Raw genomic sequence first — 27,531 nt, 5'->3', positions numbered from 1 at the left:
TTAACCCAGTACATTTTTTCACACAATATCATATCACGCAGATTATCAAATTAAACTAGTTTATAAAATTGATTACACAAAGTTTTTATGTGGCAGCAATGGATGTCTACAGACACCTTTCAGCCACTTTTCGTCATTTTAAAATAAGTGTAGGCCGCCGTGTAAATCTCTTTTCAAATCACACCTGTTTGCTGGAAGCTGAAATGTCACAGACAATCCCTTTAATGTCCAATTATGAAAATTAGAGCAACTACTTTTTTTTTTTCAAGTGCGCAATTAATCTGAAGCTGGGATGTCATGTTTGTTAAATTGTGCTTTTGATGGCCTCACACCTATAAACTAATTGGTTTATTTTTAAGGGAAAGCAAAATGATGTGAAACACAGGAGATCTTTCCCTTTAGTTTGGTTCTCCACTGATTCAGTGAGCTTTAGCGGCACATTTTAAAGCGCTTTCTGTTCAGAAGTGGTGAAGTTTTAATGTTTTGTAAAAGTAAATGTCTTGCGTTTTTTTTTCTGCTAGCTTTGCTGACAGACATGAGAGTAGCCGTGTTAACATCAGTAACATAGTGCCCACTGCTCACCCTCTGGTCTCTACTGGTTAGCTTGTGTTGAAGCGAGCTATCAGTACCTCTCATTCAGCAATTTACAGTCGTCACTCCCATGGTGGCCGGACAACGTTGTTGCACAAACACGGTGGTGAGCTTTCAGCCTCCCCTAGGTTGAGTAATCTGTTTCCTTTTGAGCCACTCAATTGCTTTTGCATTGTTAACTGTGTTAGCATCATTAGCCTAGCCAAAAGTACTAGCAGAGCTGCCAGTGATAACTTAGTTAACAAGTGACTTAACCCCCAAACTCTCTTTTTCCCTTAAAACTGATGTATAAAGTTATTTGGTAATGTTGTTGATAGATTCAGGTCCAAATCTCGACATTTTAAAGCAAACTATATGAACTCTACATATTGTGTTTAACCCTTTTTTCCTTCTCTCTGCTAAAAACATGAGCAACTTAAAAAGACAAAAAATACCAACAAATTGCTAAAAGAAAGTTACAAGAAAATCACCTGCAAATAAGCAAAAAATAAATAAATAAATACACAAAAGTGCAGATAATTAAATGAAAAAAATTTAATTATCTTATATATGTTATTACTTTTTTTCCGGCCAAATTTTAAATATAAAATGTATTATATTTATGAATATGGTTTTCTGGACATTTTTCCCTTTTTTGTAATAATTTTCTAATAATCTTCCCCCCACTTTTTAAAAACTATTTTTAAGGTAATTTTCACCTTTTACTGATTCCTTGCAATTTGTGGGACATTTCTTTCCAAGTTGGTCGTCGCATTTTTCCCCTACGTTTTCATATAATAATAAATAATAAACAAATGATAAATAAATAATAATAGCTTGTGAAAGACTTCTGGATGCATCACGAGAAAACTGATCCATGTTTCAAAGGGTTAAATATGCTAAGCGACTGCCCTCTACTAGTTGAAACCTGGCTTTTGCAATTTCTTTTTTTCCTACTGGCTGATCTGGTGGCTGGTGACGTATTTGATGGCAGCTTTTATCACCAGCCAATCACACACTTTTTTCCATTCTCATGATAGAGGCACTCTGTGGTTCAGTTACTTTTTTATGCCAGAGAGGTTTTACGGCACACAATTAAGCCGCCTACACAGCAGGCCAACTAAGGTGCACGATGTCTCCGAAGCAATGCTGCCTCACCACCTTTGGTCAGGCACCACTAGCTAGCTGTCACCTCACCCGGCTGGTGGTGGAGTACCAAAATTAACCTCTAGACCCACACACATAACCGGTCTAAGTGTTTTCATATTTTAATCTTCACCCTTAAACTGCAGAATAAAACAGCTGCCCATCAGGAAGGAGACAGCAAAGCTACAGAGACTGCTACACATGGAGTGGAAGTTGTGTTGGACTGAGTGATGGTGGTACGGGAGGCTCTCGTAAAGCTCAAGGCCAGCTTTGTTTGGCAGCATCCATCTATCTAACTCCCTGTCTGTCAGTCACCCTCGCTCGTTAGCCATTTACAGCTGTGGTTTAGGAGGCCGGACCCCAATGAGCAGAGGAGCTATAAAACCAGCCCGAATTTAAAATCGCCTGCAGTGAACACAGATAGGACAGCGAGGAAGCACGTAGGTCCTGTGCGCTGGTGCATGAGACTCGCACAAGAATAGAATTTTTGATTACAATGCATTGTTTCGTTCTGAAAGTACAAAATGGGACAGCAGAGTCATTTCTGTCTCTGATCTTAGAACATGAGATAGCTCTTAATGACATACTGTACTAACTCTCCCCCGAGGATTACATCCACTTTCCAACCTTTTCTGCTTTCTCTATTAATATCCACCACCTACCAGAATAAACAGAAATCTGTCAACACATCTTATAAAACATTTCTTTGCTTTTACTTTCCTGTCACAAATAATAACTGTTGTTTATTTCAACTGGATCACTACTGTAAAATGCCTCATCCTGCTATTACAGGCATATTTTGGTTAATGTATTAGCAGTGGTGGAAAGCTCAAGTGATGTACTTAAGTACAATTTCGAAGTACTTAATTCATTACTTTTCCTGCAATTTTACTTTTACTACATGACTACATGACTATATGTATTTAACAAACTTCATTATTTCATGTAATGTTTTGAAGGTGACAAACTATTTCAACACTCCACAACCTCCACCACGTATGCAGCCAGTCATCTGCAGTTCTGACTTTTAAGTTCCATGTATTTGTTTCATGGATCTATCAATTTAAGTTTATCATCTCACCTTGGTGAGTTTGTGTGAGCTAAATGTGCATATAGTGTACAATCAGTTGCCAGATATGTGATCAGCAGTATCCCAAATCTTTCTGGTTCCAGCTTTTCAGATGTCAATAATTGCTGGTTTCCATTCAAGCAGTGGGTGAGGAGCTGGACAACCCGACTCGCTACCAGATCCCAAACTTTCTGTTGCTGCTGTACACAGGTTAGACCTGGTGCTACTGGCCACCATCCCGCTGGGGGGTTTGTGCTGGCTAAATTCAAGCTGCTACAGCTGCCAACACCAAGGTGCTGGTTGGTCTCCGGTGCTGCTCTCCACTAGACAAAGTACAAAGCGGTGGGAAGCAAGGCAGAGGGACGGTGGGGTAGCTAGCCAGAGGGGCTGAGTGAAGTCGGTGAAATAATATGAATAAATAAATCAACGTATCGGAAACACTGGGTTACGCATGGGACACAGCCTGTGTGAGAGGCATGTGTGTGTCGCTGAACCTGCTGTCTTTGTGAAATCCATGTCAACAGGTTGGAGAAGCCAAACTGACCACGTGAGCGGCTCTGCTCAGGAGTGAAGTGGCTGCTGCTCAGCTGCGGCACATCTAGACATAGATGATAGAGTCTCTCTGATTTTTTGTGTATGATGCAGTCAGTGCTCAGCAAAAGTAGACAGTGAAAAATACTTCTAATCAAATAATCATATTGACATTATAGCAGCTCCTACTACAGTTTCAATGTCTGTTTTTGTCACAGATGTAGAAATGAAAATATCTGTTTTACTCAACCTTTCCTTTTTCTGCTTCAAAGTGAAAGCCCTTTGACAATGTTTCTGTCAAATGAATTCCTTCAGTTGTTCACCAGGCTTTTTTATTGTAAAAAACTTGTATGTCTGTATTGATGACAATACAGTGGCCTGCACTGTATTGTCAGTGGAGCATTGGCTTTTAATAGGTGAACTACAGTAGTTAAAACAGCAGGCAGCTCTGAAGCAGCACCGCAGCAACGATGCTGCCAATGTGGACACTGCAAGCATGCGAGCCGCAGCACTTCAGCAAGGTAGCTGTCATGCACTGCTCACACATACAGTGTGGCCCGGGCGTTATGGAAAGGACAGCGTGCAGGTGCTCGTGGTTGTCTTGTGGTAGAGGCTTAGGACAGACGGGGTGATCTGCAGCAGGAGGGTGTATTTTCACATTCCTTTTATTTTCTTCCTTGCCTTTTTCAGATCTCTGCCTACCGCAGCTTTCAATCACAGATAAGGCTCAAAGACACGTACCTAATGTGTGCGTCTCTGTTCTCTACCTGCCACTTTCCTGAATTACGTGTGTTAATGGCGAGATATTAGAACTGATGCACTGCTTCATATTGAAATATCAGTAGCTGAGGTGAAGTGAGTAGCTCTCAGCACAGTACGAACATTTTATCAGTGAGCGCGGTGTTTCTTTGTGTTCTTTCAGGAGCTGTATGCAATTTATGTTGCCACTGCTTACTTATACCCAGCATTCTGTGTGTTATGTAATAAATGCCTTTACCAGAGCAGGTGAAAGTACATAAAAACCTTCAGCATTCATCTGTTATTATTCCCTTCTCTTTCATAATCCTCCATCTATATTTTTATAGCACAGAGTATATTGTAACAAAAGCGCTGCACACAAAACACCAAGATTTTTCTCTTTTTTTTTTTATTCGCAGTTTGTGTTGTGCTGGTGTGCAGCCGAACACAAGTTTGGGCTCAAATATTTCACTGGAGCATGACAAAAATGTGATGATAGTCCTTGAAGTTTGAAGGCAAACAACTGGAAAAACATGTCATCCAGGCGACTCGTCTAAAATATTAAATTCTGCGATGACATGTCATTCCGGGAGACAAGATAGAGGAACACACAGAGCAGGAGAAGTCACTGTCAAATGTCTTTCACCTTCAGCAAGAGGGGGGCGTCTAATCATGACGAACATGACAGCTTTCACCGTGTAGGACTGAGAAAGCTCTGCAATGTCATGAAAAATAAACAGCAGAATGTTACTGGGGAGGCGGTCTTCTCTGCCTCTCATGTCTGAAGGAACAGTGTCACATGCACCAGCTAGGAGCTGAAGTTTTCATCATGGAAACTCCTGTATCAAATTTGAAGAAGGAACTCTTGCTCCTTTATGATTAAATCTGGTTAATCAAGCTGAGCTGGAACGTACCCTTTGACAGCTCGCGTTAATTTATCTCTCCATCTCCGCTTCTCCATCTCTGATCAAATCCTCAATTTAACTGCGGTTATTAATGCGTCAGTTAACGGAGTCCATTAATTTGGTGGATCTTTGAGCCTGCTGGTAGATGCAGACCTCACGCCGACACATCCATCATCTGAGGGCAAGCTGCAGCGCGGGGGCCCCCAACAGGACACGGGAGACTCCAACAATGACTCACTGCTTGGCTCAACCTGACATGGCAGCTATTTAATCATTCATTAGCGGTGGTGGACGGTGGATGTGGTGGCGGCAGGTGGGTGGCTGAATTGAGAGGTGGTGGAGGGACTGCACACAATAGAAATGTGCATGCATTTGTTATAAGCACGTTAGAGCTACAAAACTATGATTCTAAGCAAAGACGATTTAGAAATCGGGCAACATGCACTTTACTGCACTCATGTGAGATCAAGCCAAATGAAATTACGTCAAGATCTTGCACATGTTCAAACACACACACAACCTTAGAGGCTTAAGTGTTGTTATTTTTTTAGTGTCTCACAACAGAGTTATTATCTTAAATTGCACTGAAAGTTGACACAAAATCAGCAAAATCATGATCAACAGTTTGTTATGTCTTGGTTTCTATTGGTCATGGTAACATTTTGGTTCTGAGAATGAGGCATCGTGAAAAACAAGAAATCAGGTGGGTCAAGAGAGACAAGTGGTATTTCTCTGTGCTGTGAGGGATTACAGACATTACAGGTACATTAACTATCAGTTTTAAATCCAAACAAAGTGAGTAGACTGATCAATTTGGGTTCATTTACGGCTGGTTTACAAGTCTGATTACTGTGCGTATGACGTTTTGTGGGGGTGTAATGATCCATCTGCTTGGGTGAAATATTTTGGATTTCAGAGAAAAGATGGATCAAGATACAAAGCAAATGCCATGTAAACAGTGACGTTGTGAGAGAAAGTACACGAGGAACACGAGGAACCGGGCATCTCAATCTGCTAACTTCTTTCTCTTTCTACAGCAATATTAGCTGCTCTCTTTTAAGAGTGTTAGGCTGAAAAATGATGCATGTGGGCTGAAATTAAACTCTGCTGTTCTGTCAGGAGGCACAGTGATTTAGGAAAACATCTGTGAATGAGAAAAAATGTAAATTAAAAATGTAGTTTGTAAAGATATAAGAATAGGAAAAGTCTGAATCATAATGCGATGACACTAGTGATTTACAGCCCTTTGTTTCTTGTCCCATCAGTCTTTGTTTGAGCGTTATTTTCACAGATCACAGCAACTGAGATCGGCACAATGTTACTTGATGCCAAAGCTACAATAATAAAAGGAAAGCAATTATCCTTCTGAGGACGTGGGGCAGTATGAACCTCACAGTAGAGCTTATTTAAAGACATGCTCATTCGAACAAAGTCACTCCTGATTTTAAAATATAATTTGATTAAGTGAAAAAGGTTAAAAACATCCTCAGTGTAAAAGGTCAAACTGGCCCTGACGAGATGGCGCATGCACACACACATGCGCAGCGGCAGTTAAGGTCAGTGTAACGTTCGGCGACTTGGCTTCACACATGCATGCACAGGAGAGTGATTAAACTCGACTAAGAGTGATGTCTTTAATCTCCTACATGGAAATCCAGGCCATGCCCTTATTCCTGCCTCTGTGTGACAGGAGCGGCTGGGTGTGGCTGCACCCTTTGGGTTGAACAAATCTTTGATTTTCACGAGGGGCCAAGCTTAATAACATTTCTGCTGCCAATTACACAGCCAGGCTACTGCAGGCTTGAAGAGTACTGCTTCCTATGAGGCGGGGAATTACCTGTTTTGTAAAAAGCCCAAGCAGAAAGCCAGAGTAATGCCGCCGCCATACTGCAAAGATTCAGCTGAAGCTAGCTTAACATTTCATGAATGCTACAGTAGCTGGAAGCCGCTGCCTGAATCCTTCGCCTAATGCATGCAGGTATAAAGGCATCAAACCAAGCCGTTAATGAAAACATATCGACACACCTCCCTCCTTCTCTCGCTCGTTAACAGGAGCTTCAAGTCTCATCTTCTCTTCTCCTCCCTCTAATCTCCTCTCTCCTGTGTAACCAAGGGGCCTCTCCTCTTCTCTCCTGCCTCACATTCTTATTACTCAATTCAAACACATTTGCATTTTTTTCCTCATTGTCTCATATTCCTGTCATTGTTATTGCATTTGTAATACTCTTAATAATTTGCCACCTTTTTCATAAGGCACGGATCTCATATTGTTTGTTGCTGAGGCGAGTTTTATTACAGCGGCTGCTCCTGCAGGTATTTTGGATATCGCTGTGCCGAAAAACACAGTTTTCGCTTGAACATTTCGATTTAATGAATCCCAGTGTTGCCATTGTCAGGTGAATGTGTTTATTTTCATTCTTATCGTCATCATATTAATGATTTTTCTGTGTTTGATAACTACACAAGTTCCCAATAACAGCTTATCTGTTTCTCCCCACTCACATCTAAACACACACCCATCATTTTGTCATGACAAGGTTTCTTTTAATTTTCCAACAAACCATCCTCAATCTCAGAATTTTCAGAGAACTGTGTGGACAACTCAGCATGACTCAATAATGTTCTGATATGAAAGACATTTTTGAAATGTTTTTAAATGTTATTCACAGACAGCTCCACATAACACCTTACAGACGTACTTTACAGCACTAACTAACATACATGATGCACCTATTTTTAGATTCAGCATGACTTACACTTCAAAATATACAAAAAAGATGTTCATTGTAACTTTCCAGATAATCATCATATTTGGAAGATTTCTTATTAAAAGTGAAGGTATAAAGTTAATAAAGAGTAGACTATATTCCAATTAACCCCCAATTTGAACCCATATACCCATATAGTGCAACTCTCACCCCATCCATGTCAACAATGATCAGAGACAGAAGATGTCTTACTTCAGTATGGTCTATATATTTTCCCCATGTGGTGTCATAAAACTGCACTGTGTGTCTTAAAATTGTTGAATTTTATATCATGGCTCCAGTTCTTTCATTAATTTTTTACTGGTGGTGGCCTTTTTACGAGCTACTAGGAACGATCACAAGGATAAGTGTGGTGGAAAGACACTTAAATATCACTTTCATTTTTTAAATGATTTTTTAAAGCCAAATTTTTTATGCCTGATCTGAGGTGGAAACAGTTAGTCACTTTTTTTCATGGTAGTCTTTGAGTAACGTAACGTCATCTCCATTTCAACACTATAACAACAGTGTAGATTTTTAGCACAAGTAATAATTATTTATCAAATAACTGAATTTAATATAACATGTTATTAATACTCACATTAATATGTGAGTTATGTAGCTTTGTGAGCTGTGTGTCTGTACTCTAATAATATCAAACTTAATAAACCAAACACTTCTCAGTGGCCTTACAAAATAACTTTTGGTAACAACAAAAACTCCTACTTGAACTGAAGCTGAGTAAGTAGGTAAACTCCCCTCCGAAAAAAACAGAAATATTTTACACACAAAGGCTTTGCGAAGTGTGTGACTGTAGCTGGAGTAAAATAAGACAGTTTGCTGCAACATCCAAAACACAGCAGGACATGTAACAAGCAACATTATTGTGAGAGGACAAGTGAAAAAAAATTAAGACCTTTGCAAACAAAATTTAAGACTTTGTTGACTTTTAAAGGCCTTAAATTTAAGGCTTTTTAAGACTTTTAAGACCCAGCAGTTACCTGGTATATAAATGAAGTCACCATTATTATTAACATTATAATTATTATCTTTTTTTTTTAAACTTGTCAATAAAGGATACATGGCCTAGGGTACAAAGGTTTACCTGACCCCTCTCCCTCTCTTTCACCTCTATCTGTCCACAAATTGTCTTTCATTTCATGTCTTCTCTTTGCTTCCTGTCTCACAGCCATCTTTTCTGCCCATCTTTATCCCCCTCGATCTGTCTTCACGGCTGATCTTTCTTCCTCCATCTTTTTTCTTGATTCATCCATCCAAACTCCTGCCTCCTCAGACGGTGATTAATCTTCGCTGGTCTTCCTCTTTCTGTCTTTCTTTCTCTCTCATCTCTCTATCCCTGATGCTTCTTTCTTCACACTTGTTTTACTGCTGAGCCTCTCTCCACCTTTCTCTCCATTTCCCCTCCTTCTCCATCCCCAGCTCCTCCCTGTATCCCTCTTTCCGCTGCTCGACCACAGTGATCCAGAGGTTAATTAGCCCTCCAAGTGTCAGACTGTTAGATCCCCTCTGCCTACCTGCTAGCTGCCCTGTGATTGCCTCGGTAGGGGGACTAACAAGCTCGGGAGTCAAACATCGGAGCAGGCAGAAAGAAGAGAAGAGTGAGAAAAATGAGGAGGAAGAGCGAGGAGAAAGCACGGACAGAATAATGATTTAAAGGGAAATGTAGGGGAGACAGATGTGAGGAAAGAGGGAGAGAGGAGAGATGACAGCTTAGCTATTATGGGGAAGCAGAGGGAAAAGGGGAAGAGGAGACGAAAGGTAATGCAGAACAAAGGAGAGGAGGATATGTGAGGATAGAGAGAGGATAAAGGAAGGAGGGAGAGCTTTGTCAGGTGGACGAGTAAACGAAGGAAGCCTAGTTAGGTGTGAATAAATGTTCATGAACCAACTGGAGGATAGAAACAAAAATAAATGACAGGCGAGAACGGAAAAGGGGGAAAAAAGTAAATATCAAGTTGGAGAATAATAACGAGCTGGATAAAGCGAGATGGTGAAGAGATAGAAGATAGAGGGCAAGAAATAAATTCAAAGGAAAGGCAATAAAAGAAAAACTAGGAGGATGGACAGAGGGTAAAAAGATAAAAAGAAATAGACGAAGCAGATGATGATAGAGGGACTGATAAAAATTGTGACTGTCAAATGTAATGAAAGGGGAAAGATTATGGACAATAAATGAGTCAAATACAAAGACTATGAATAGATTATAAATAAAGGGACAGAGTGATGGAAGAGCTACAATAGATTAAAAGATTCGAAAGATTCAAACTATTCAAACATTCTATTCTATTCTATTCAAACAGGACCACTTGAAATTTATTTTGTTTTTACAGTTTCTGGCTTTGATAAGCAGCGCAATTTTTGCTTTTCTTTTTTTAAAAGAAAAGATGCATTCCAATCCAGTTTCCTTAAAAGAAAAAAAGAAGAAAAGAAAACAAAAACTACATTTTTTTCAGTTTTCTATAAAAATTGGCAAATATATTACAAGAAAAAAAAACAATCTTTTTAAAGAAAACAATCCCATCAAACACATTGTTTTCTTTAAATATAAATTTTAAGGAAAAAAAAAGAAAAAAATGTTTGTTTTCGATAAAAATCACCAGAAATAAAATAAGAAATTTTTTTTGCCAAAAAAAGAAATGTGGGTTTGTAAGGCATGTTTTCTCTGAAAATAGGCAGTACAATAGATAAGAAATACAGCCATTTACAGTTGTATTCCCCTTCCTTGGGCCAAAAGTGCTTAAAAATTATTTGACATGCCTTAAGGAAATATATAAAAAGAGAGACAGAATGCAGGGAGAAAACAAAGAAACTTTCGTGATGAACAAATAAACAAAAAAAAAAAACAAAACAAAATAAACATGTATACACATACTTAAGTTACGTTACATCACCAGCTGCAGAATTCCCCTTATGTTACATTAATGTGCTTAAACTTATTACACACAAAAAACCTCCATGATTTTTACTAGTTGTATTACTTTCAAGACCTAGAAAATGTGATTGTAAAATTCCATGACTTTTGCAGGTTTCTCACGACCGTGGGATCCCTGGCTGTAAGAATATGCAGGGAGCAAAGTAAAAACATAACAGAAGCAAAGATAAAGATGGCGGAGATGACTGACAGCAGGACGGGAGCTGGAAATGGGAGAGGAAGGCTGAAACAGAGAAATAAATGAGGAGAGCTGCAGATCTGATGCACGAGAGAGACGAGAAGAAGGAGGCTGTTAACCAAAAGACAGAGATTAGAGAGACGGGAGTAGAAAACAGAAAGAAATGGACAGAGAGGAAGATGAAGGCTGATACAAACAGACACTGAGGAGGGAAATCAAGCAAAGAGCGCTGAGATAATAACTCTGAAATTAAGTGTTATTATTGCTATTGTTTCCCTTTTAAATGTAACCCCCTTTGACTGCTTTAAACAGGAGCAGGTATTCTAACTGTGAGGAAACGCAACAATTATGATACAAATCATTGTGCAGCCTTATCATAAATAAGCGTGGGGAGAATATGAGCAAGAGTTGTGTGTGAGACATGACAAATGAAGAAAATACTCAACACTTCAAGGTAAAAATGTGGATGATTGATTTTGTTTTTTAACCAAATAAAAACAATATTTTTTGTAACCTTTTCAACATTTGTAAGAGAGTTATTTACGAGTAGTGAATAAGAGGCAGCTGATGTTTGTATTTTGAATTTGTTTTGACACAATTTGACTGATCCAGATCAGCTCATAGTGACAATATGGTGCTTCAGGGATTCGAATCAAACTTGAGCAACACTGTCAGAGTATCCTGGTGCTGGATTGCATTTTGAAAACTGCAGCAAGAAAGCTGCATCAACTGCATGAACTCAAAGTTTTTGTCTTAGGCTCTCATCAGAAAGGGCAGCCTATCAAAGTGATTGAAATTTAAGCATTTAGCTGTTGACCTCATTAAGAAATTATGATTCGTGATTCCAGAGGTCTTTTTTTTAAGTGTTCTTCACAGCAGGAGCAGGTAATCACACTAGTGTTTGTACCCAAGTAGCAAGATTCGTTAAAACGTTTGCTTCCTCCTAAACTCTGTAAACGGATATCTGCATATGTACAATGAAATTGTAGGCAAGAGTGAGATTTTGGTATCAAAAGTGTTCTGGTTTCTGTTTGTTGACCAAGTAGCGCTGACAGATCGCATTTGAGCGGGCTTCGGTTGCCTGCAGGTAAGCAGTCTGTATGAAGAACAAACTGGCCAAACAAACAACAATTTCAGGCTAAATCTGATTCCCTTTGTTTATCTTTATTATTATTATTATTTGGTCTCTGAAGTTTGTACATGTTGTCCCTGTGACCTTAAAGGATCCAGGATAAGGATCCTTTAGGACTGGGGAACTGGAGCGCTGGGATTTAAGTAAAGTGAGGTTAGGTTTGTTTTAGGTCATAATACCGTCTCTCTATCTATCTTTTTCTTTCTCGTTTTTTCAAGGACTTATCTTATTTTATGGTTCATCAATTAACGTGTAACAGCAAAATTGTCATGCAAGGTTTGATGCGGGTTTACATTTATCTTTGTAAATCTCAGTTTGTTTATCAAAAACCACTTGGTAAACTGACGGTAAATGACAATATCTGTTCACAAGGTTTAACCGAAATGTTTACTGGATCTTTCTCAAACTGCTATCTGAACTGTATTGCAATCACAAGAAATGTTTGATTAAAAAGATGTGTGGAGAGTTGCCGGGTTAAACTATAAACTGATTTGTCTGAGTGAAATCAAAAAACCCAAACATACATTCCTCCAGATAAACTGGCTTTTACAAAAAAGTTCAAAGCGATGGGGTAACAAATGAATTAATCAAAGAATTAACTAAGATTAAACCGAACACACAGCAGCTGAAGACTGTGTCCCTGTGAGCGTCTTTCACGCTCAACTAATTTCAGCACATCTGCTTTTAAAAAGAGCTTCATGAGATGCCAGGTCAGGTGATGCTGTACACTTAAGTTTCTACCAAAAAACGTCCACTAAGCACTGCCAAACTATTTACATCAAAGTGATTTAAGAAAAAAAAAAAAGGATATTATGGCAGCTCGCTAAAAATTGCTCTAACAGACGAAGTCTTAGCGCAGAGCGGCTACACAGGAGCCCCCAAAAGTATCGGTCTCTGACCGTTAGGCCAATAACCAAGATTGCCCTCACCTCAGAGCTAAAGCGTATGTTGTTGTTGTTTTTGAAAAATTAGAAGAAAGAAGTTTAGGTACACACCACTCCGAAGTCCAGATTTTGTTCGATCCACTCCTGGCCGTCCTTGAACTCCTCGTGCAGACCCATGATGTAGAGGGTGTCCAAGGCATCCACAATGGTTGCCCCTAGTTGGGAATTGCCTGCAGAAGACAAACGGTAAAACAATTAGGAAAATGAGATTCATTTGTCCAGTCACGCACGAACTAATTCGCTTCATATAAAACCTCACCTCTGGGAATTATGAGCGGAAAACTAATCACAAAACACAATGGGCCTAATTTGTGGAAGGAGAAACGAAGATAGTATTTGTTGCATTGAAAAAATAAGAAAGTACTCAGATGAATTTTATATATGCAATTAAAACTTTGCTGCATGGTCATCCATGCACAACAACACGGGAAAAAAATGCAAAATCCATTTAGAAAGAGATGTAAATTGTGCTCGGACAATCACTGAGGGAATCAATTGATATGTTAAATCAAGATGAGTCAGAAAATATCTTACTTGGAGGAAAGCCATTTCTTCCAAGCAATTAAATCTGTGCAATGTTATCCCCCAGCCAGCATTAGGCGCTGTGACATGAGGAGACCAGATGAACACTCAGTCTGTCTAACTAACTTGTATATTTTTTTCAAAATACATGTCTATAAATAAATACTAATAAATACGTACATATCACACACACATAACATACATGTGTAAATAAATGTATAAATATTCATATTGTACCTAGTCCTTTGTTCTAGGACTAGGTACAATATGAATATTTATACATATATTTACAGATATACACATTAAAGTGTTTTTACAGGTATTGTATGTACTCCTGGCAGTAGAATAAGTCACCATAAACCTTTATAAAGGACCAGTCTTCCAAAAGAAAAATACAACAAATTAAAATAAAATAGTAAATATATTATAATATAATATATAATATAATAAATACATTAATAAAATAAGTAAAAAATAAAATAAAATTAAATTAAAATGAATAAATAAATAACAGTGTACAGTGAATACATCAGAAGCTGAAAAAAATTACTTGATACAGATTTTTGGTCATAATGTCCAGCACTATTCAAGAGACAGCGATTCGACTATAAAAAAAATAATGTAAAACATGCAGCTATTGCTAAGTTGCCCTTGAGCAAAGCCCAACTGAACTGGGGATGTTCAGTGCCCTGCAGCTGTGTACCTTTTGGATCAAGGTTAAAATTAATATTTGAACATTTTCATGTGATGTATGAACTCTATCCACCTGCATGTGTGACCAGCGGGAATTAAAACATTGTTGAGCCGCGACCGATCCTCCTCCCCTGAATTACAGCAGTCTGCAGCTGACGCAATTAGGTCAGTGTCTCGCAACAGAGATAAGACATCAAGTTAATTAGTGCAGAGATAAAATATCAAAGGTGTCAGATCATCATAAATAATTTGCCTTGTTCGCTTGAGAGTCTTGGTTTGGATGTCATCGACACCAAAAAAGTGTTGTGATTCTGTTCACGTATTTATAACATAGCTCTCTGTCAACAGGGTGAAACTAGGTCTGTTAAAGCAAAGTACAGTATCCGTAGTTTCACCATCATTGATCAGCCACCTCCTAAACCCATCAACATATATTACGGTTATTTCGTGCACCTGAGAAATAAAACGTTACTGATTGCCCCTTTATGTACGTTGCAACATCATCAAGCACCGCTGGTTCACTGCTGCATTTTCACTCTTTATACTGTTGTAATTTTACTACAGCTGAGGTCAGCAGCTCTGTGACTCCGGCTTTGGGACCGTTATCTCCTCATAATGCACAGCCATTAATGCTGTGCTTTCTAAATACAACAAGCTTTGAATGTATTGTCACAATCACATCACCGCAGGGTAGATCTGACCTTAATTTCAAACAGGGAACACACATCAGTCAGTCTGTCCGTTAGCCTGACAGTTTGTTAAATCCACGTTGTTCTTGTTGTTTCCTTCAGTTGTGATGATGCTCAATAGCTGCTTTCAAAGGTTTATTCAGTATGTCATCTTGTGCTATTCATCATTAGAGTCATTAGAGATATTTGCACATTTGTGTTTCCACATTAACACTTCTGCAGCAGATTAAGTCACCACAACACTTCGTTACCACGATATATTCAACAGTTATGCTAATGAGATCAATAATTAATTAGAGATACTCATCTTCTGCTGAACATGTAGTCACCATCAGGAATGCTAAATTTACAGAAGCCACACTCATTCTGTCACCATATTCCATTATCAAATGTAACATTTTAAAGTTTCTTTTAGATTATATCAATATTTTTTCCAAATATTAATTAGTTCACAATCCACATGAAACTTCTAAACTGGTTCGCCTGTTACTCCTGTTATTTCCCTCCCCTAAAACGGGTGAAAAACATCCTGAATAACATCACAAGCTGAGATTTCATTAAACAAAAAATTATGACCAGTGTGTTAACAGCATGCCAAACTAATCAGCACACGAGGCCAAATTGACACCTAAGTGAGCACATGGCTGGTAGCATTGAAAAGGTTATTTTTTTAAACAGGGTTTGGTGCAGTCTTCACTCCACATAAATCAATTCCAGTGAACAATGAGGACAAAACACCATCACTGATCTGTTTTTTTCAGTTTGTGGAGCTCTGCAAAGGAATTAGTATGGGGAAAAAATAAAACTGATTCTGATATTTTGTGTTATTTTTGGCATTTAAAACAAATCTATTTTTTGGGGCCTGCCGGGGTTTCTTGTTGGCCTGGCAGACCACCAGACCTGTACAATTTCAGGGGAAACACTGGGCTATTTTCAGGTCAGTTCAGATTGACTACATTTAACAGACACTTTGAATGTTGCATTGTGCTACAAGGCTGAGCTGCAACACATTAATAGTTCATATTTACGGATTTTGTTTGACAAATGTACAAAGATAATTTTGCATTTTTGATATTAAAAATACCTTACAAAAGTTACTTCTCCTTGTTCAGTGGGATCAAGCACACAATTACCCTTGGTCAAGAGATGTTTCTGCAATATTTTCATGAATAATTTGCAGTGTAAAATAAATGCAGTCAAACAAAAATTACTACACCTCTGTAAGAAACATTGGAAGGAGGAGATTTGGTGCTAGCCAAAACTCAATTATGTTCAGATTAAAGAAGATTACTACACAGAACCTTATTTAACATTAAAGTTTAGGAGGGGACAGAGGTCCCTGTGTGCCCAGCTGAGGTCTGGGACCTTGCCTCTGGCGATAAAAGTCAGTAGGTAAAAAGGAATTCCTGAAGAGCAGCGTATGTGTGTTTTGTGTGAGCTTGAAGTTGTTGAGGATGAATTTCATTTTTTGTTCTACTGCTCTTTGTGTAGTGACCTTTGTTAGAAAAAGATCGGGTGAAGAACCCTGACTTATTTTGGTTGGCTGAGTGTGATATGTTGAGTTGGTTCTTTAAGGAGGAGATTTATGCCAGAGTCACTGAAAACGTATTACGCCAGAGAACACTGTATACACTATAATAGTAAAATTGCCTAATATTGATTTGTGTATTTTGAAAGGCACCTTGTATAAATTAGAGGATGTATTAGAAAAGGCTATGTGACCATCTTTGTATTCTTGCATTGTTATCGTCAGTGTCTTATAAGCCCATGTGAACAATTAAGTGCATGACAGTTAAATAAACCAATCAATCAATCTCCCTTTGCAAGTTAGTCCAGTATATTGGTTTGAAATGGTTTGTATTTATCAGGTTAACCAAAGAAGAAGATGAACTTACATTGGAGACCAAAGTTAATGTTTTTATTATTATTATTATTATAAGAATAACCACCTGTAATTGATATATTGGCATAATTGTATTCTGACTATAGATAAAACACTTTAAAGCACATCTTGAGCATCACTTCGTAAACACAGATGGAGCACCTCTGTGTCATAGGGTGGGGGAAAAAATTGATGCAGCATAGTATTGTGATATTTTGCATGGCTATTTGGTAATGATACATGGATGCCAAGTGTTGATTTTTTAGTTAACCAAACTGTTTATACTGAAAATACAAATTAAAAAAATTTGGTAGCCTACTGGAATAATCAAATTAAATGCTTTTTCAGTCCACTACAAACATTTCTTGCTGCAATAAAAATATTAAAGTGAGATGAACAGACTGAAAGCTTAAGCTTATTAGAAAAGACAAATATTGACAAAGTTTTCCTTTAGGGACCTAATTTGCAGTTGTAATAAATTCAAGGTTCAAGGATACCTTATTAGTCTTATAAGTAAAACTGTCTTGGATAAAAAGAAATTTCTGCACAAACCAGACATCAAATACAAACAACAGCAACAACAAATAAGACATCAAATATTAAATAAGACACATGCAAAACATTTGCTAGTGATAAAATACTGAGCAAATTGGACACTGACTCACAAATTAGAATTATGGGGCTTACTACTGCTGCCCGGGTACTCATTCACTTATTACGGTTATACTCAGCATAGCGCAAACATAAAAGATTACAATAATATTGTATCGTGCCTGAAGTATTGTTGTGATAATGTGATAATATCATATCGTAGACCTCTTGTGATTCCCACCTCTACTGTGTAATAGAGATGATGCATTAACAGCACATTTATTGTGTAAATATCAAACTGTGGGAATAATATTTTCCCTCTTATAAAAAATAAATAAATAAATAAATAATGTCAGCTTACTTTCCTTACCATTAAACAAAAGAACCTGGAATAAATCGCCTCACTGATATGTAAAATTATACTGCGAGGTGTTTCAAGATCTCATCAGATCACCTCAATAATCTGTTGATATGCTAATCAAATCTACAACTGCCCCCTGTGTTTAGTTTAGTCCCATGCATATACGCTCACAACATATTTCAGTGGTAAAAGTCTGTGGCACTGCCCTTTAAATTCTTCCCTATTTCATATCAGCCTCAGCGTGTGCTGCTGGAATTCCTGAGCCTCCCGGCCATCCCCTCCTTATCTCTGACTCCATTCAAAAGCAGAGCGTCTGGCTTCATGCAGGAGCTGCAGCGTTATTATCATTATAGACAGGAACCTCTAAATCACTCTAAAAATACACTGCAGTCAGGCAGGCCAGGCTGATAGCAAGATGCCCTGGCCGCCTGCCGGATCTTGACAGATTGGCCCGACTGTTGGTGGAGCGAAGCCCCCTCTGCTGCACCACACAACCCCCAGCTCCCTCCCTTCTGTCACTTTCATCACCCGCAGGTACGCTGTAGGCAGTCGTAGCAATGTGACACCATTGAGGCGAAGATAGAGGCCTGTCAAAGTTCTCCAGTCGGAGAATATTCCATTGATGTCAAGGTTTTGTGTAACAGCTCCTGAATACAGTGCTCCCAGTGTGTTCACAACAATGATACACCAAAAATGAAAATGTGATATTGACATTAAGTTATTTATACATGTTTTTTCCCCTCTAAAATACCAAGAAGCGTATTCCCAAATGTATCAGAAACAATTCTTATTATTTCTCTTGATGCTAAAAGTGCCATCTTGCCAGCAATCCTCCAGAGTAATCCAGGCATCTTATCATTCATCTTTAACATGCATGTTTAAACATGTTGTTGGTTCAGTTTTACAGACAAACATCCTTTTATTTTGAAGTCTTTCAACTGAATTGTACAGATAAGGAAGAAGGTGCAACATAAATGTGAAACCGAGGTATTTATCGTTCCCTTCTGCTCTGCTGATACACACTTCATGATAACAGTACCACTGTTATGTCTGCATTATAGTGAAATATTGAAAATGCATCCTTCTGCAGCTCTCCCCTCTCTGTCCTAAGCCTCTCCCTGACGACAATGTGCACACGCGTCATACAGTATCGCAGTGTTTCCCATACACTGATTAATTTAATCTTATTTTATTGGAGATGTATGCATCCAGTGCATTTGCTCGGCCCCTCCTCACCCTGCTTTCTCTCCATCTCTGTTTATCTGACCACAAATGAGACAAGATTTAGCTGCTAGCCACCCCACAATCCCTCTGCCATGCGCAACTGTGGACTTTGCCAGAAGAAGACATGGCAGCAGCTCGAGTTCGGCCAGCGCAACCTCCCAGCAGGCTATTGGCCAGCAGGCCGCGGCAGGTCTAACCTGCAGCCACTTTTACACAAAGATGGCGCTATAGAGCTGCAACAAAATCCCACCTTTATACTGCCCTGCACATTTACACAGAACCAAATGATGGCGGCATCATGCTGCTCCAGTGTGTGATTATACACTGCATCGTCAATCAAAAGAGCCATGACGGGCGTGACGATTAACACACGAGCATCCGCCTCTAGCGTGACATATAATATATGCATCAGCAGTGTATTATAAACAATTACAAAGGCATAACATGTCAATCACAATCATTTACTGTCTCTGTTATATATGCTCGGAGGATAAGGAGCTCCTGAATCTCATTATTTTCATAGTTCGTGGAAATGTGCAGCCGCTGTTTGATTGGGTGGCACATAAACACACGTCATGAAAATGTCACGTCTTTCTGGCTTTACGTTTTACACAGACCTCGTCATAGTGCTATTACTACCTCTGTGCTCAGCTCAGAGGCAAGACCACCTTGTTCCCACTTTCTGCGATCTGACGTTTTATACAAAAAGGAAGGGCGGCAAAATGGCGTGATATTCCCTCCTTTATCAGGCAGTGTAAATGCAGCTGGTGTAACAGCAGCAACGCAGCTTGCTGACTGAGCTTGCTGGATTCATGGTGCTGCAGCTGCTGGCCGTTCTCTTCTCTTTCGAGTGGTCTGTAGCGACAGAGAGTGAGGCAGAGGACACAGTGTGGTTGGGGGCTGTAGCTAATGTTAGCTGCATACAGTGAACGTTAACTTAAGGCTGCAGCTGTGAGCCTTAAGCTCTGTTTAGGAGAAAGCTAAACTATGAGCAACCCCCCCCCCCCTTTTGACAGCCATTGCTACTGGTTATTTGTTTTTATTGAATTTATTGCTATCATATGCCATGTATTCCTTTAGCCAACTGAATGTAAATCCAGGGCATCGCTGTCAAAGAGCTTATGGCTCAGTATATTTTCTCCGAATAAACAATTGTTGGTGACCAGTGGGTGATTTTTTGGGTTGCTTTGCACTGTAGACAGTTGTTGCCAATGCTGGAATAGCAACCTTCTCTGCAGGATTCTCCACCACTGAATCAGAATTTCACCACCTGAAGAGACATGTACGCACTTCTGCATTTGTAGAGCAGCCCAAAGAAACGCCCTCTCTCTGAAATGACCTGTGACTGGACAAAGTCTACTGTCACAGGCTAGATTTTCTGTAGCCTTAAAACGGAGCCAAGGGGAGGTGCGAGAGTCTAGTTTTCAGAGGTTATTATGTGATTTTTGCCCAGTGACACAAAATTCAACTGCCTATCCCAGCTTTAAATGTCCAATATTATGTCTAATAGTCGTCCCTACACATATCTACAATTAACGTTACTTTTTATTGGTGCACTATTATGGTTTTTAGCCTCAATGTTGATGATTTTTTTTTTTTAAGATTATTTTGGGGGCTTTTTTCGCCTTTATTTACAGACAGTTATAGTGCGAAAGGGGGAGAGGGAGGGGATAACATGCAGCAAAGGGCCGAGGTCAGAATCAAAACCACTGCTGCTGCGGCAAAGACATAGCCTTTGTAAATGTGGTGCCCCCTCCACCAGCGAGCTAGTGGGCACCCCAATTATTGGTTTATTGACAGAAAGATTCATGGTCAGTCTGTACCTAACATTGTTTTAATTTTTTTTATTAATCTTTGATTCATAGATCCAAATGCTAAACTTACAGCCATACTGGATTAACTAAAGCCAGTTTGTAGGATATAACAATTTCCATGTTTCATCTAAAAGGTACGCAGAGTCCTCAGTGCAAATGATCTAAACCAATTTATGATGGTGGTTCAGCCTACTTTTAATATTCCTCCTATCTATCTGTTCTCATTTATTTATCGCCCTCCCTGGTTTGTAATTTCAACCGCAACTTCAAAGCAGAAGAGAAATTAAATTTACACTTTACTTGAGCTTCTCTGACTCTGATGCGGGGTTTGTTTTCCCAACCTTGAGAAGTTCAGCTCACTTTCATGTTTGGATATAACCTTGTGATCACACCTGAGCAGTCTCTCCTCTCCATCCCCTTTCTGCTCCATCACACCCTCCGTCTTTTCATCTGCCCCTCCCTCTTCAACCTAACCATCTGTTTGTTCTCATTTATCACTGCCTTACTGTGCTTTTTCAAATCTTTATGCGATTCTCCGTTCAAACCCTGATGCATGAATGTTCCTTTCACCCTTTTGACGGTGCATTTTTCTGTCATTGAGCATTTTCTCGCTGTTAAATCTTCTCTGTTAATCTGACTTGATCGTGCCTCTACCTGTCTCATCCTCATATCTGGGCTTGTATTGTTTCACTGTCCTCCTTGTCAACACGGTACTGTTTCTGTCAGTTTCCACCACCCTCTGTGAGTCTGAGCTCTGTGCAGCCCTTTCACATAATGCCAGCAGCATCAAATGAAGCTGAATTGGCACTTCCAAAAAGGTGGGTTTAGGGTTGCCAGGCGTTGCTTATCAGAGACAAATTGGCCAGGATGAGGTTTATTTATTTGGGGAATTATAGCCACAGCCTCGAGCACACACACAGACACCCTCAGCTGAAAACAAACTCTTCCTATCCCGACATAGATACAAAATCACTCCCTTTTTTGAAATCAGTTTTCTTGAGCTGCATTCAGAGACCTTTCGCAAGCTATTTTACTCTTCGTAACCTGAGAAAACACGTTTGAATAATTTTGAAAATATCGGGGGAGGGTAAGAATTGTCCCACACATGGCAAGAAATTAGTAGAAGGTTCCAAGAAAATGACATGAAAATTAGGTATAAAAAAGAGGAGGGAGGGAGGGGGGCTTTTCTGTAATTTCTCTGTTTTTGTCCCTTTTCTGCTCATTTTCATGTAATTTTCTTGGAACCTTTTACTTGCTTTCATAAATGTTGAATGTTTTAAATTATTTTACAGAACTTTAATTATTTTTAGCACTTTTTTTTCAGGTAATTTCCTTCTGTACTTATTTTTTCTTTTCCTTCTCTTTCTAAAAAAAACCAAACTAATTTGTAAGTCATTTTCATATACTTTTTACTAACATTTTGCTCATTCTGGGACCATGTCTTGTTAACTTGTTCCTTGCCGTCTCCCCATGTCTTTGGAAGAAATCAAACCAATTTGTTCAGGTTTCAGAGGGTTAAAGTGACACCACACAACTACGGCAAGGCCACAACTAACCCGATAAAAAAAATTTTAAAAATTTTTTAAAAAACAACACAGAAACACAAATAAGACAACATACATGCACCTAATGCAAACACATACACTTCAGAGGCAAAAGTATAGATGTTATCAGCATCAAACAGGCACAGACGCACCTCTTTCATCTAATGTTACTGGTTTTCTTTTATCTATTTATTTTAAATAAAACTTTTTTGTTTGTTTGAATTCATTTATTTATTTTAATCAACAGTCCTTTTTTTAATTTGAATTATTAATATTACCCTATATTACTAATGAGATACTTTTCTGACCAAACCATCTTCACACAGCTGCTTCCCTATAATAAAGCTTTCTCCATGCGTATCTACAGTTAATCTCTCTATTTCAGTTTTCTGTACATTATTAACCGGTACCCACGCCTACCCTCCTCTCCTATCTGTGTCATCCTCGCCTTAATTACTGCTACTTTTTTTTTTAAAGACACCACACACCTTCTTTCTACCTCATCTGAACTCTCTCATACACTCCAACTTCCTCTCTCCATCCATCAACCCCTCTCTCTTTTTCCCTCATTCACAATCTCTCTTGCTCTCTCAAACACTTTCTGTGCCAGTTTCATTAGACGACAGGTTTCAGAGCTCTTCGGTATGAATTCACACGAGGCAGGGAAACGTGATGTCATTATTCAGTCTGCGTTCTGTCTGTCTTGTAAACTGTCGGCTGTGGGAGATGATGGAGAGCTCAGGTGTGTGTGTCAGAGAAGACGGTCGTGTATGTGTGTTTAGTTGCTGGATTTCATTTGTTTTTTGGGGGGGGCTAAAATAAAATGAGAATGGAGAAACAGTGCTTGGATGTGCATGTGGAGCTTTTGTAGTTCATGCATGAGCGTGCTTCCTCCGTGAGAGTGAGTTTCTCAGCAGGATCAGATTCAGAAGTCTGGGGGCAAGTGAAGATTTCTCTTGACAAAAAGCTGGACTGAGCACTGGAGTTGCTGCATTTCTAGGACTCCCTCCCTCATATTCACCTTTCTAGTAACCTTTCTCATTTTGCTTTCGACCTCCTCCTCCATCCCGTTCAGTCTCGAGTCTTTACTGTAGAGCTCCTTCTGATGCCCTCCACACAACCTCCTGCACTGGCTCACCTCCTCCTTCTGCCTACATTCTCTCATTGTAACATCCAACACAACTGTAACTGTAAAGTTGAGCAAACTCTGTAGAAAAGTGCACTACTTTCTCCATAGTGTGCAGCAAAGTTGAGAAAACTTAATAAGTCTTAACACTCATGGGGACTAGATGAAAGCAGTTAGAATGAAATGGGTTCACAATGAGGTTGTGCATCATCCAGAATACTAGAATATTGTTTCTTGCAAAAGATGCTGTTGATTTTCTCAAATGTAATGTTCAGTGGTGTGACACACATAAATAAAATTCCATTCACCTTCAATGTGCTGAGCAAAAATGTCAGAGATAGATATCTCATAAAAAAAGTGACAAGAAGACAATGTGCACGGTGGCCCTTTGAACTGATTCACAGTATAGCACTTTTCAACAGGAAACCCTCAAATTTGGTTCTCAAACAGTGATCATTAATCCCCTGCACCAATATCAGCTCAGCTGTCACGCTTCTCTGCCAGCTCAGCCGGTGTGGATTATTGTAAACAATAAAGTCTGCTGGACAAACTATGTAACACAGTGACAGTAGTCCCCATTCACAAAGAGTACGTGCACACAATTTTCTGCAAAAATCCCGGATTCACTCGTATTTTCTTATCTTAATTTGTTCATACTAAGCCAACAGATTTCAAACAGCCTCAGACCACGTTTACGCAGAAATGATGAAGGTTGCTGTTCTTCTTTTTTGTATTAGCCGCTATGCTAACAGATGCTTTTTAAATCTCCCGCGATGGGTTGCACACATAAACACAACTTCAAAATGTCCCACTCGTTGCGCCCAAGATCACGTTTTCCAGCTTTATGTTTTACACAGACCTTATTTCGAGGTTGTTCCTACCTCCTGTTCCAGTTCAGAGGTGATACCACTCTGTCCCCTCTTTCCCTGATCACACATTATATACAGAACGGTGAGGCAGTAACACAGCGTGATATTCCTGCCTTCAACAGGCAGTGTAAATGCAGCTTAAAAACAGCTAACATACCAGCCACTTTAGTTGGGCTCCAGAGAAAAACGTGGCTCTCAAAATCACAAATTTTAATTATACTAATGGAAACAACTTTTATCCAGAAGATTACCTTGTTCTTTCTGTATTCAGCCTCAAACCCTTTAGTCTTTGTTCCAACATGTTAGTCTGTGTCAGATTCAAGACTTATAACACTCACAGTCACAGGCTGCTTCACAGTTGTGTGAAAACTGTACAGCAGACAGCCCCATCTCCTCCTCCTCCTCCTCCTCCTCGTCCTCCACCTTCTGTAGCTGCAGGTCCGTAGTGGCATTTCAGCCCCTTTTTGTAATGAGCCCAGCAGCGATAAACAAAGCCAACCCCGGGCCAATTCGGACCAGTCTGGCTGGCAGTGTGCAACTGGTTACCAACTTATTTGGCAGCAGACTGAAACATCTGCTGTGTTCTGTTTTCTGCCTCAGAGGGTTACTGGTCAGACTGGGCCTTCCGCTCAACATGAGCTCCCCAAATAAACCCCAGCCTGAATGCCCATCTCCGGGCCCGTTGCCAAACAGCCTCAGTCTGCACTGGTCTTACTGTAGCGGAGTCATTTGATAAAATGTGGATAAAATAAAATCTAGCGACATATAGCAACTGCGACATGATAGCGTGTGTTAAATCTGTGTGTAAAGAAAATGCAGTATGTGCATGTAAAATGCAGAACTGAAGCATCAAAGGAACGCCTTAAGTTCTGAATTTCAGAGCCACATTTGATAGACCTACATTATATACAATATGTCCAACTGAAAGCCAGCGCTACAGGCCAAGCCCGGATTAGACTGAATCACACAGCATGGATCCACAGGCTGTATGGACTGTGGATAAATCCCTATAATACTCATACAATGCTTCTGCAGGGATGCATGTAGAACATCTTCTATGGTGATATCACTGTAGAGTCTACCTTGAATACATGCCTGTAACAAACCTGTCTGGGTTTAATAAGGACAGAACAGCTGCTCACATAGATAGAGTCAAAGAGTGCATCATTTTCTCTTTTACGCAATTTTCTTGGCACTTAAAACCTGAAATGCAGTAAAAACACACACAAAAAAATGAAAAATATCAAATATAATCCCTTTTTGCCCATTTGATGCCCGATAAATGTTTTGTATAACTTCAAGTTCAAGCAAAATGAAAATCTTCTGGGCTAAAACACATTTTCCAGTGAAACAAATTATTTAAACGGTGCAGAGGGATTTAAATCGAATCCTTCACATTTGATTGGACAACTAAAAAGAGGGCGGGCTTTCAGTTGAGTGTGATACCAAGCTACAGCTGAGCGAACTGTTGGCTCCACAAACACCTCCCTCATATGGGGCACGTTCGATGTGAAAATGTGCACCATTTTGTCAGGTTATTTTAGGGTTGAACGACACATTTTCTCAAAACAGTGTGAGCGGTGTGCAAACAGGTTTGGAGGTATGTTTTCTCGTAGGTGCTGGGCGTGTCAGAGGTGTCACCCAGTCAGCAGGTGTAAATAAACCTCGGTGTCTTAAAGAGCAGTGTGCTTTTATAACAAAACAGAGTGATGGACACTGGGGATAAAAGAAAATATTAATACACTTGAGTGTATTATTTGCCCAGTGTTTGATGAATTTTTATAAACGCCCCTGAGTGCAGGATTAGTCATAAAACATTAGAAACTGTTTGACAGTAAGAGAAAAGAAAGGGATACTGATGTAAAAGCACTTTTTTAAAAACATATATTTGGCATTAAACAAATGAAATATTATCAATTAACACTGGGCACAGGATTAAAACTGGGAAATGTATTTTTCATTTCACTGGGTCTTTAAACTGATGGTAAGATGAGAAAAACAGACCAGCTAAATTAAAGGCTAAATAAGGAAAAAGACTGAGAAATGTTTTCCTCTCCTCACAGAATAAAGCTTCAAGCAAAGCCTACGAAGGTTGCACACAAATAACAGAAGTGCAATGAGGCAAGATCAGATCTATAGATTTTTTTTGTACCCAACTGCAGTACAAATACCTATATATACTTTAAACATCACTATTACTTTTTATTTTAAATCATTATCATATAACATTACAGAAGATTATATTCCACATCTCTCACCCTGAGTATAATTTTCTTGTAGTCCTCTTCTACGTGACAACATCTAAAAAGCAAACTTTAAAAAAGCGCAAAACATTATCGTAAATGGAGATTTTAACAAGGTACAGCAGCGCGGCCATCCACTGAAAATCATGTATTGCTTCAAGGCAACAATCTCCCACAAGGACACAGGGAAAGCAGAACTCTACAAAGAATATTTTTCATTATGCACTCCACCTCTTCGTTAAAAAGACACCCAAAAAAAGGCAGTCTAAATTATCCATCTGCCCAACTGTGACAGAGAATATGTGGGCTTTGAGCTGGTAACTGGGGAAGTAATTGGCCTTCTTGTTTCCTTTTGTTCAATGTGTGACTCAATCTAGTCTTTGAAATGTCCAATTTGTGCTCCCCACACTTGTAGCGGGTAGATTAATATATCTAGTTCAAGATGTTAAAAGTAGGTCTATGTAGCCCAGAGAATAACAGCAAGAGTAACTTGATCAAAGACATTTGGGAGAAATAATAAAAGTTGGTCAAAACGGGGAGATTGATTGAAGGGGGAGGCGGGGTGAAATAAACTCAACAGCTTAGCCAGAGAAAGTTCGGCAAAAAATACAGCACACAAGGTCGTCAGAACTTGGATTACAGTAAATGATCGGCGCCAAATACAAATCAAAATATTAAAAACAAGCTCAAAACTGTCGTAATCTACCAATGTAATGTTAGACTGATTAAGATTCGCTTTATTATAACTTCTTCTTGTCTGATCTTCATGCCAATCCGCCCCTTAGAGCTACATTTGGTGACTATAAAGACAATGTTTTGTCATATTTGCTAAATTGTCCCTGTATCCACACAGTACTGCATGATAACAACCAATCACAGCTGAGGAGTCTGTAACACAGCTGTCAGTCATGTCAATCACTGCTCGTGTACTGAGGTCAAACGGTCAAATTCGGCAGCACTGATCAAATATGAATAAATATTCTGTAATTGCATTGCCTATTTGTCAGATGTTTTCAGAAACATTTTTAGTGTACTGTTTGGCTGTAAAATGAGAACGTTT

At 39.2% G+C, this 27,531-nt stretch overlaps 1 protein-coding gene across 1 annotated transcript in view; it reads right to left on the bottom strand.

Annotated features, from left to right (window-relative positions):
- man1a2 (mannosidase, alpha, class 1A, member 2) overlaps positions 1 to 27,531 on the bottom strand; it is a 173,657-nt gene that overhangs the window by 68,960 nt on the left and 77,166 nt on the right. Inside the window, exon 5 of the mRNA XM_042494453.1 lies at positions 12,965 to 13,083. Within this exon, the coding sequence (XP_042350387.1) occupies positions 12,965 to 13,083 (119 nt within the window). The remainder of the gene's footprint in view (positions 1 to 12,964; positions 13,084 to 27,531) is intronic.

This window comes from Plectropomus leopardus, chromosome 10 (genome assembly GCF_008729295.1).
Source record: "Plectropomus leopardus isolate mb chromosome 10, YSFRI_Pleo_2.0, whole genome shotgun sequence".
Lineage (NCBI taxonomy): Eukaryota > Metazoa > Chordata > Actinopteri > Perciformes > Serranidae > Plectropomus > Plectropomus leopardus.
Note: the sequence above shows the minus strand (reverse complement) of the source record. Positions and strands in the feature narration are given on the sequence as shown.